Below are 12,500 nucleotides of genomic sequence, written 5' to 3' on the forward strand. Positions count from 1 at the left end.
CACATGCAAAAATAATATGACAAGGTAGATGGTAGTAATTGAATATTTACAAAAACACAAATAAAAATACAACATAAAACAGCAGCCAATAAGAATGAGACAACAAAATAATCAGTGAGAAATGTGTATGGAAAATAAGATGATTGTAATACAACCAGCATGTACAGTGATGATAGTTTTAGTCTGGTGAAGCAATCTGTATTTGATGTTAACAGTGATAATTGAAGTTGCATTATCTTGAGCAATAACTTTAACCAACATGCCTGTCATTACCCCAACAAAAACCTACACAGTACCAAGTACCTTATATTCTAGCAAGATAAAGCTTCTAGACTGCCCTGGCAAATATCATTGAATTACAAACCTCCACTTCATATAAACTGGCAAGATAGTGCTGGAACTGGTCCCAACCTTCATGTGGATTGCTACAATTTTTTTGTAAATATTTTTGCTTTTAACTCTTTATTGACTATTGGCTTCTGATCTTGCCATAATGAACTGAGACCAAATGCTGGTTGGTAAGGGTATGCACCATGTGCAGTTGGCCAGCTCAAAGCTGAAAAATTTTGTATGCCACAGCCAAATGCGCACAGAATGTTGTGAATGTGTGCTTTCCGATCTAATGATTTTTCATTTGAGTGGTTGACCAGGAGTGATCCCTGACATGTGGCTCGATTCAGCAGAAAGATAGCCATCAACACTGGGTTAAAAGAGAGCCAAAGGCATGAGTATAAATGGCTGATGTATGGTTGTGATGTGTGGACTAGTGGTGGACCTGCAAGTGTCATATAATCCTGTTCTTGATGGTTACTATAGTTTTAGGGAGCCAGGATGGAAATGGTTTAATCATTATCTGTTTACCTGTATCATTCCTATCCACTTCATATATTAGATTCTAGAGGATTTTGGAATCTGTGTTGATTTGCATTATATTACAGGTACCATACATATTTAATGAATATTATATTTAGATATTTTGACACTTTAATCCCACAATGTATTTACCATTAATGACCTTAGCTGATCCCATGGCAGATATTTTAAAATAATGAATCAATTATCTGTGATACAAAATAGAATACCTTAAGAAATTGCTGATATTCTTACATAGAACTCGGTGATGCTTGAGAGCTAGGAGAAGGAGGAGGGTAATGATCAACAATATGACTGTGAAGATGACAAATAAAAGAATAAAAGAATTGAAATGGTGATATCTATATAAAGGCTAAACTGATATGCAGAAGTGAAGGGTAATGACAGTCAGGTGAAGTGGAGGTTTGTAATGATACTGTACTCTACATTAGTACTCAAGCAATAATCACCTGTTTAAGGTCTGACAATGACCAACAAATCTCTACACACAAATTTTAACAAAATAGAGCTTGAAGACTTCACTGGTGATTCATTGTCAAATAAAGAACCAGTCTAAGCTCTATTTTGTCATAATGTATATGGTAGATTGTTTTGCCTTTGCCAGAACCTGAAGATATGGAGGCCAATAAGAAGAGTTATAGGTGGCATTATAGGATATCACTTATAAGTCTGATTATGTATGAAATTGATGTTATATAGCTATTGTGTTTGTAGATTTTAAAATTTTTACTTTCTACCCTTTTCGGCCATGAGAGCTACTCATTATTGTTACTATGTTGTGATCACCATTGACTAAAGATATTTAATGTAAATTACACATAAGCAGTAGTTACTCATTGCATAAATAGCAACTGGGTAGAGGCTTGCTATTTTGTTAGTGCTCTTTGTGGTTAGCATTCATCATTCATGATATGTCTGACAAAATGGAGCCTAGATAGATAAAAGTACATGCCACTAAGGCATCTTTCACTTATGAGGGAGCAGTGTTAGAAGCAGTCTTTGTGTACTCTGTATTCATTTATTCATGTTGGATAGACTTGTAGGACCTGTCAGATGTGGGCAGTGATGTGGACAGAGACATGGATAGAGATGTGTACAGAGACAAAGAAGAACATTCAAATTAAAACAATGCTTGTTGTAGTGTTAAATGTAAATATTTCCATCATGTTTAGTAAAAATGAAATAATAGTATACACAAATATCCAAATTTGGTTGTGAAGGATGAACCATTTTTATTGTGTAAATGAAGTATATAATTGATAAGGTAAGCAGATGCTGGATGGTGCATAGCTATCTCCCTTGTGGTAGGAATAGTTGGAGTCCCAATCACTCATGGTGCCAGGTAGTCCACTCATGATGCTTCCAGACAATTGTATGTCTCATTTTTTTTTGTTAGGATTAAGTTTAAAGATGGCTTCTTATTATTATTTTACCATTCATATTGTAGGGATGAAGGAAAATTAGAAAATATGTAAAATATGTATCCTACTCAGTTGCCATGTGTGTTATTTTATGCTTTATTGGTATTGTTAAAACATATATGGTGAATACATTTACCATGTTCTTTCTAGTTTTCTGGTTTACACTATATTTTCTGTTTTTTTTTTGTATATTTATTTTTTTTTGTTTTAAACATTTTATAACCATTTTTTAATTGAGGAATATTACTATTTTTGTTCTTTTTTCAGTATCCACTGTATGCATACCTAACCCAAATTTTCAAGACTTTCATACATGAAGCAGGATAGACTTCACATTCTTAAAATTACACATTTCTGAGCTGTTGAGAATGTACTTCAAAAGGTAATGATAGTATGTCAGTCTTCCTTTTGCAGCATTCGTTGCATAGATGGTATGGCTACAGTGCTTCTGTATTCTTTAATTGCCATTCATTTATAGAATGAATAACATGTATATTATGTGCATCAATAGCATTGCAATTTTATCCTTCTGGCTTCTGATTATTTGTACATACTCATATCCTCTCTATAGTCCATGATGTAATATTTGTGTACCACTTGAGTTTGACATTCTGATCTATAAGGTCTGAGCAATTATTAACAAATTGATACAGGAAGGACATTACACATGACCTGTCCACTGTGATTTTAGTTTATTAAATTTGCTTACACATAGATGGTTCCACGTGTGTTTGGTTACCAAGGAGTCAGTTACGAGACCTATCTGATTTTAATTTCTTATTTCTTTCCTTGAATTTTTATAATGAAGAGTTTTTATTTTTATCACTTTTAGGACTATGGTAATGTTATGATAATAATCATGATGACAATAATAATAATGATAACTGAATTGAAAATATAATTTTTCCAGAAAATTCAAGGAATGGGGTAAACATTCAGGGAGGCCAAGTAATTGATTCCTTGGTGAAAGAATATTTGTGTGTAAACAGTATTACAGTGCACAGGGCATGTATGTGCCTGGTGTTAGTGGTTTAGAGGCTGGCTGGTAGTAGATCGTTTAGCTTAAATATCTTTTTTTGGGCTATCAACTTTCCACATCTGAATGTATGTGTAATAGATTTTAATTTGTTATTATTTTTTATTCTATTCTTTCTACTGTTTGAAATATTGTTTTTTTTATATTGATTAAAAACTATTTGTTAATTTTAGCCAAAAATATCATAGTCATAGCTGTGAAGGATCGGTTTTTATCACTGTTATAACTTTCATAGTATCACCTTTACTTTCAGGATATCATTATCATTATCATTATCATTATCATTACTATTGTTTATTGCTGTTATTTATTACTATTGTTTTTTACTAGTTATTACTGTTGTTATTACTAAGTTATTGCTGTTGTTATTGCTGTTACTATTATTATTATTATTATTATTATTTTATTATTATTATTATTATTATTGTTATTGTTATTGTTATTGTTATTGTTATTGTTATTGTTATTGTTATTGTTATTGTTATTGTTATTGTTATTGTTATTATTATTGTTATTATTGTTATTATTGTTATTCTTCTTCTTCTTCTTATTATTATTATTATTAATATTATTGATATTATTAATATTATTAATATTATTAATATTATTTATGTTTATGTTTATATTTATGTTTATGTTTATGTTTATATTTATGTTTATGTTTATATTTATATTTATATTTATATTTAGATTTAGATTTAGATTTAGATTTTGATTTTGATTTTGATTTTGATTTTATTGTTATTGTTATTGTTATTGTTATTGTTATTGTTATTGTTATTATTATTATTATTATTATTATTATTATTATCATTATCATTATCATTATCATTATCATTATCATTATCATTATCATTATCATTATCATTATCATTATCATTATCATTATCATTATCATTATTATTATTATTATTATCATAATATTAATAATTATTGTTATATTTATTATCATCACTATCATCATTATCATTATCATTTTTACCATTATCGTTATCCACTTTCACTATCCCTGTCATCATCATTGTCATCATTATGATTATCTATGACGTCATTTTCTCTGCCATCATTGTCTGTCACTGTTATTGCTATAGTCATAGTTATAGTCAGTCATATTATACTATCATGGCTGTTGTTATCATGATCATGTCCATCATCATCATCATCATCATCATTACCATTGTCATCACTTTTGTCATTGTCATCTTCATTGTCATTGTCCTTGTCCTTTATAGATGTCAGTGTCATTGTTATTATAATTCTCATAGTCATCATCATCATCATCTAACTTCAGTAACATTAATGTTTTCTTTTCCCTTTAAAGTCTTTTTATCCTCATACTGTGTCATTCCTTGCAGGAGCTAGAGGGTAGTAGCAGTGCCGCCTCCACCCCCGGGGATGTTATCACCACCACCTCCTTCCAGACAGAGACGCCCACCACACCCCTCCCACCACCATCACCTCGCACGGTAAATTATCTTGCACTTTGCAGTCTTGGATGGTAAAGGTGAGGGGAGTCAGTGAAATTTTTTTTTTTATTATTATTTTTTTTTTTTGAAAAGAGAGAGTGAAGATTTACCTTATTGGGTGTGATTATCTTTCCAGATAACTACAACTGATAGCATCCCCCCCCTAGAGGACATGCTTGGGCCGCCGCCTGCTTACTCCTTCCAGCCGCCTGAGATGAGCCCATCGGAACCCATGCCAGGACCTCCACCTTCGTACGATGAATGTCACAACCTTAATGGTAAGCAAGAGGCTGTCATAGGCTTAGTTTTCGTTTAACTGTGGTTTCCTTTTACTTTTTCTTTCCTTTGCTTTTCTTAATTTCTATTGTTATATCTTTAAATCCTATGTTATTTATCTCTTTTTCCTCTGTCCACCTGTCCACTTTCTCTCTCTTTTGAATCTTGTTGTCTTTCTTATTTTCTTCTTTTTTTTCTTTTTCTTGCTCCTTTTGCAGATCTCATAATGAATGAGAAACACATAAAGGCTTTTAACAGATAATAACTGTTCTTCCTGCCAGCCCCATAATCCACCTTGATGTCATAATCCAACCATGGACTTCTCTTGCAGTCCCTCCACCCACCTATGAGTCACTCTTTGGGCGAGTCAGAGAAGTCCAGAAGAGTTCAAATGGTCTTGTAGACTTCATCAAGAATCTGATCATCTTATTTTTGGGAACAAGTAAGTCTACTCAAGTCATCACCAGCAGATAGACATTTTATTATTGATTTGTTTTACTATAGCTTTTAGAAATAACCATTTATTACAGCTGCATTCTTTCCAGCTCACACTTACCTGTTAAACACCCCCGATTCCTCACTGCCCATACTCTCTTATCAAAGACCTGATTCATAGTTTTCAGTAGACCATTATTGTAAAGTGATAATAGAGTATCCTGCTGGGGGACCTAAAATAACAATATCTAGGGAGCACCTGCACTCTTGGGTAAATTCTGTACATCATGTAAGTCATATTAATAAAGGAAGGAAATCATCTGTAGCGTTCCTCATATAATAGCTAATTATGTTATTAAGTTTCACAGTTTTACAGGAAAACAAATTACTCTGTGAAAGGTAAAAAATCATATGCACTGTATCTATACAATAGCTAACTGTGTTGACACTCATACTTATAAGGACTTATATCATCCAACTTACATTAATAAAGGCAGGAAATAATTTGCAATATTCTTCATACGGTAGCCAACCACATCAACTGCTCCTCCGTGGATGGTAAACCTACTTGCCATGTGTAAGCTTTAGCACTGTTGTGGATGGCAAGCTGTGAGTTGCTGTATATTCTCACATTGACTATATTATCTACTTAGTTGAATATGCACCCTAATAAACACAAATTGCATTTTTCATTTTATGACATGAATGGAAAAATACTCTTCTGTGCCGATACTGTGGAAGAAAAACCCATAATACAAAAACTAGATTTGTTGAAAATGAGTGGGTTTTTCTTCCATTATATGACATATATACACTTGTATATGGAAGATGAGAACGTGCTAATAGATGCCTTAGTAAGTAATAACCTCATAATTGATAATGAATATTTGTGTAGGTCATGTCATTACTAGTCTCTAATTACTCTGTGTCAGTATCTAATAATTGTATGGTGTATATGTCTACAATTATATATGATACTTAAAAATTAACCAATAAATGTCCGTAAGTAATTACCATGCAATTATCATAATCAGCAATATTTTTATTTTATGGTAGGTCATTCTATGTCACCAGTAATCATGTGACCCCAGAAGGCAGGATCTGAGTGGCTGAAATATGTTATAAAATATATAATATTTGATGTATTATTTAATGATTTAGGAATCATTGAGTGATATAATGATTCCTTGGGATCACAATGATTGATTATATATATATATATATATATATATATATATATATATATATATATATATATATATATAAATATATATCTATATATATATCTATATATATATCTATATATATATCTATAATATCTATATCTATATTCTATATATCTATATATCTATTATATCTATATATCTATATATCTATATATCTATATATCTATATATCTATATATCTATATATCTATATATCTATATATGTATGTATGTATGTATGTATGTATGTATGTATCTATCTATCTATCTATCTATCTATCTATCTATCTATCTATCTATCTATCTATCTATCTGTCTGTCTGTCTGTCTGTCTGTCTGTCTGTCTGTGTCTGTCTGTCTGTCTGTCTGTCTGTCTGTCTGTCTGTCTATCTATCTATCTATCTATATATGTCTATATATATGTATATATATGTATATGTATGTATATGTCTATATATGTATATATATATAGTATATATGTATATATATGTATATATATGTATATATTTACATATATATGCATATATACATATATACGTATATACAATATTCATGCATATGTTTATATATGTATATGTATACATACACATACACATACACATACACATACATATACATATACATATACATCACACGCGCATACGCGCATACACGCACATGCGCACACGCGCACACGCGCACACAGCACACACACACACACACACACACACACACACACACACACACACACACACACACACACACACACACACACACACACACACACACACACACACATCAGTTGTGCTGCTATGATATATTTTTATGTAGAGAAATGATAGTTTATAAAAAGAATCACTGCAATTAGTGCCTGTGAGTCTCATCAGGTAACGTAAAAGCTGCTGACACGCTGGTGTAGTAAAAGGTGAAGATGATGCAATTTTTATTTTTCAGTTGGCTGTACAGTGATGATCAGTGTGACAATTGTGATTCCAATCTTCATGATCATCGTTGGATCCCTCAAAATGGATGAATGTCCGGCAGAGAAAATGATCCCTATTTATCTGGTCATTGGAGGTTGGTTTTAGGTCAATAAAATTTCAGTAGAAGAAAAGCTACAGTGACTCACAGAATTCTGAAATGATGGCAGTAGATAAATTTATAGCTACAGTATTGCCATTTGATATTTAGGATGAAAATGACATTGGGAATACATACAATATAGTTTGAATATAGTATTTCAGAATGTAAGATTATAAACATTATGATTTCAATGCTAATGAGCAAACATTTGCATACACTTGAAAGGAACATTTGGAGTTGTAAAGAACTTGTTGGACCTACAAGGGAGGCTTCGCCGTCCACTGGCAGAAGACGATGGAGGTGAAAGTCATGATGGACCAATTCCATGGCACCGGAGATTGCAGTTTACCGGGGCCATCAATTTCTTCTTGTGTATCTGGTTCATTTTAGGTGAGAATTTGTAATTGCCATTTTGCTCTACGGACATTAAAAAAATCATGATAGTTGACCCCTTGTTCTAGTATGTCATCAAGTAATACCACATCCACTGAGTTTATCTTATTAATTTTGTTTACACATATAAGACTCTGCGAGTACTTAATCACCAAGGAATCAGGTACTAGAACTACCTATCTCACATGTACTCTTTTCCTTGATTTTTGGGAAGATTTTAAAAAAATTGCTATTATTATTTTGATAAATTTTTTTTTCAAGTGCCCTGTCCCACAAGGACGTTGGCGATCATGGATTTCCATGATTTTCTTGGATTACATAGTAATCATAATTTCAAAGATAATGTTAACAATATTAACCTTTTATTGACGGGCATAAGAACTCACTGAAATCAATTAAAATCTAGTGAGATGTGGCAATGGCCCGACAGTGGGCGCGGGAGTCCGCTGCCTTAAGCCGAACGTCCCGCTCCACTCGCTCTGGCACGTCACCGCGTGTACAAGTTTGCCCATCCATGAGACCCATTTTCTATGACGTGTCTACACGTGACCCGTCAATAATGGGTTAATATCATAAAAAAAAATACTGAAAATTCAAGAAAGGAGAAACAAGGTGACTTGACATTTAGCTGCCTGTTGGCTGAGCCCTTATGTATATCATGTTAATTATATATATATATAATTCACAAAAAATACAGCAGGCAGGTTGTCCAAATGGTCAAGAATAGATTATTTATTCTTAACCAATAAACAGTAGACTTTCTAGCCAGGTAATACATCTCATAGATATGTTGGTTTATCTTGTATCTCTCTATCCCCTTTTCTCACTTCCCTCTTGTTTTCTGCTCTCTCTCTCCTCATTCCATTCTCTCTCTCCTTTCTCTTTCCTCTCTCACTCCTCTCTCTACTATCTGTCTCATCAATCCCCTTTCTTTCTTTTCTCTTGGTTCTCTCTACACTCAGTGAGTCTTGTATCTGTCTTCTGTCTCTGTCAATATCAGTTCTTTGTTCTATGTCCCCTGTCTCTGCCCCTCCACTCTCCCTTACATTCAGAATCAAATATGTGTTGAATAATATGGCAATACCACTATTTTAGTAAAATGTAGCACTACAGCCTAAGCTCCTTCAGCCAGTAGAGATGGGAGAAGGGAGAGAAAGTGAAGTGGGGGGTTGCATACTAGCTACATTTGTTTGTCAAATGTTTTTTGTGAGTCATCATTTCCAAATGTAGCAGTTGGTAAACATTAAGAAAGTCAAAGAAGACCAAAAAAGGAGAGAGGCAGCCTTTGGGAATTGCCACCACCAGTTCCAGGTGCTCCTCAGCCACCATTCTGTATTGAAACCGGTCAAATACATCTCTTGCATTGTGAAGATATTCATTCTCATTCATACCTTTTCTACTTTGTCAACATGTATATGGTTCATTCTGTCCTATGTTTCCCTAGAACTATGGCTACTCCTCCTCCTCCTTCTGCAGTTAATTATCATTTCTGATTATTACTTCATGCTGATGAGTAACATATGTAGCTTTGATATACAGCTGTGGTTGTGAGCATTGAAATATTTAAACATATATATCTCACAAGCAGATTTTTCTGTTTGAGTTAAATATTCTTACTTATCATTGAAAGTGTATTTTCTTAATGTTGTAGAAAATAATGACATAACTTGAAAAAAATAATATATAATTACCAGGATTTCTGTGCATCTTGTGATAATATATTCATAACGTTGTAGCATTTAATATATTGAATTTAAGGGAAATGAATATTTGTATGTAAATAACTACTGACAGTCCACAAAAATAATTATTATAATTAATTATTAAAGACACTAATGAGCCATTAGTGAATGATGTCATGAGTGGATGACTGTATGATGTTGGGCATTCTTTCTCCTGAAAAATGAAAGTATAGCAAAATAATATTTTAAAGGAAAGATGCAGTCATTTACTTTGAATAGTATTATTTTTAAGTGACTTTTTTCTATGAGATGACTGTGCTCCCTTAATTCAGATTGTATGGATACATTATTGCAATGAAAATATTTTATCTGCAATACTAATGCACCATTAATGAAATGAAGAAATTTTCTTTCCCATCAGGATGTGTGTGGGTGTATCGAATCTATGAGCCCAACTATGTTGAAGGTTCTCATGATTATTGTGACTTCACCCTGTACCAGTTTGCCTTCTGGCTGATCACATCTGTCTACATCGCCGTGGGCCTTCTCACCTCTTGTATGTGCTGCCTGTCTGTGGCAACAGTTGTCATGCAGCATAATCGGATGAATGGAGCCCAGGTTTGAGTTTGGCCTTGAGATTCATCAGTATAAGAAAAGTACTGTATCTCTTTGCTGTGATTGTTTTTCCTTTAAATGATTGGCCTCTTTTTAAATGTGTGTATAGTTGTGATTTTTTTTTTATATATACAAGAATGAGTGGTTTTTCTTTGTACGTAAACAGAAAGGATCCTAAATCAAAAGAAATATTATCACCTAAGAGTGATATAAATGTAGTGATATTTCTGTAGTTTGTATTGGTTTTAAAATTTCTAGTCACTGTTGCATTTGAATCATACATTTTGAATTGTTGAAAGCTACTTCAAAATGGTAGCAGACAAGAAAGGAATGTTGTAAGGACTGTTAATTGTTTATGTAGTGTCTTTTGTCATACATATTACTTTTGTTGAATTAGCCATAAAATCACATTAAGATTTTATCATATTTTTCAACATATCATTTTACTTTGTTCTTCGTGCAGCTGTATATTCCAAGTCAAACCTGGCTATGTAGCCATTTTATAGTTATAATAACTCTAGATTGGCTGTTGTAAACACATCGCCGATACTAGGGTCAACACGTACTGCCTAGAATGTGTTCTCACTTTCCCCATAGATCTGAACGTGATACCAGTGTTTAAATTTGAGTGAATCTTCCAAATCAAAGACAGTGTTTATTCGGTCATAGTGCTTATGGCATTCAAGAAAAAAGACAAGATTCTGCCTTAGAAACAAACTTATGAAAAAAAAAGATAGTGAGGATAGAAGAAACCCTCCCCCCTTAAGAAATGAAGGAAAGAAAAAATTCATGCATTCCCAATACATGGCACAATTGGGGGTTTGCATGAACCAGTATTTTTGTTATACAGGCCAATTAGCACAAGTATTTGGCCTTCCTTTAACTTCGGTAGGCTTATGATCCTCATTTGTAGTTTTGTATGGTTTTTATATCGTAGCAATTCTTTACCTGATGGCTGTCTTTCTTGACTAGAAACCCTTTCGGGTGATATTGCCTCTCTTAGCAAAGAAAATATAGTATTACAAGTTACCATGATAAGTCACATAAATGTGCACAAGATAACTACAACATGCCATGCCTCTCATGGCTCTAAGTGATGAGTGTATGGCCTTGTGTCATTAGTCATATGTCTCAAAAGTGCCATAGGTTGCATGGGACGAAAGTATTATGAGTGAAGAGAAACTGATAAAAGACATACCACATGAACAAGAACTGTCCCTTAATCAAAGGGATTGAAAGTTCCGTGCATCTCATCCTCACAGGACGTGATTTCACCAAAAGTTGTCATTAGTTTTTATTTCTCCAAGGTGTCCTTTTCCCAAGTGCAACAAAATGTTAGTCAGGTTAAGCAATTAGTGTAAATCTTTTGATACTATTGTAGTTCATTGAAAATGACTCAAGGTTTGTGGACTAGTGCCAAGATTCACATTGAAGTAGATGATTTCAAGTACATGTGTTGAGATTCATCTTTCAGAGTTTCCATTACTTGTACAATAGATATTTTTCCCATTATGTTTCACAGTTTATGTACTAGATGTTATGTTTCCATAATAGCATGCAGGGCACTGGTCATTATCAAAGCATCAAAGGAATGGATCTTTCAGTTTTGCAGTTTGTATGATATTACCACATTAGTTATCACAGGCTTCAGATATATGTAATTTATGTGGTGTTTGGTCATGTCACATTTGTCAAATCTGGCAAAGAGTATGTAATGTCATTTGAGTCATTTATGGTTGACAATCACATTGGAGCCTAAGTAACTATATTATTTTACAGTAATCCTTCGATTAATGAAACCCCCCAGCAGGTTTTGCATATGACTTACACAAATAGAGTAATAAATTAATCCAGTATTAGAAAGAAAAAAATAAGTAATAGCAAATTTACTGTGCAATTGATTTTTGTATTTCAGCTGGCAACAGTGTAAGAAGTATATGATTTGCTTTATTGATTTGTTTGGCACTTATGTGAAGCACTAATTACACTCATTCACTTTTCCTAGATATGTAAGTAAACATTTGTCTTCAATAATT

General features: G+C 33.0%; 1 protein-coding gene across 1 annotated transcript in view; it reads left to right on the forward strand.

Moving 5' to 3' along the window:
* Positions 1-12,500, forward strand: part of LOC119571325 — a 13,885-nt gene that overhangs the window by 935 nt on the left and 450 nt on the right. The window contains exons 2-7 of the mRNA XM_037918692.1: positions 4,686-4,796; positions 4,933-5,074; positions 5,404-5,514; positions 7,646-7,768; positions 8,000-8,164; positions 10,271-12,500. The exon at positions 10,271-12,500 is cut by the window's right edge and continues 450 nt beyond it. Of these exons, the coding sequence (XP_037774620.1) occupies positions 4,686-4,796; positions 4,933-5,074; positions 5,404-5,514; positions 7,646-7,768; positions 8,000-8,164; positions 10,271-10,473 (855 nt within the window). The 3' untranslated portion in view covers positions 10,474-12,500. The remainder of the gene's footprint in view (positions 1-4,685; positions 4,797-4,932; positions 5,075-5,403; positions 5,515-7,645; positions 7,769-7,999; positions 8,165-10,270) is intronic.

The sequence above is a fragment of the Penaeus monodon genome, chromosome 4, assembly GCF_015228065.2.
Source record: "Penaeus monodon isolate SGIC_2016 chromosome 4, NSTDA_Pmon_1, whole genome shotgun sequence".
Taxonomy (NCBI): domain Eukaryota; kingdom Metazoa; phylum Arthropoda; class Malacostraca; order Decapoda; family Penaeidae; genus Penaeus; species Penaeus monodon.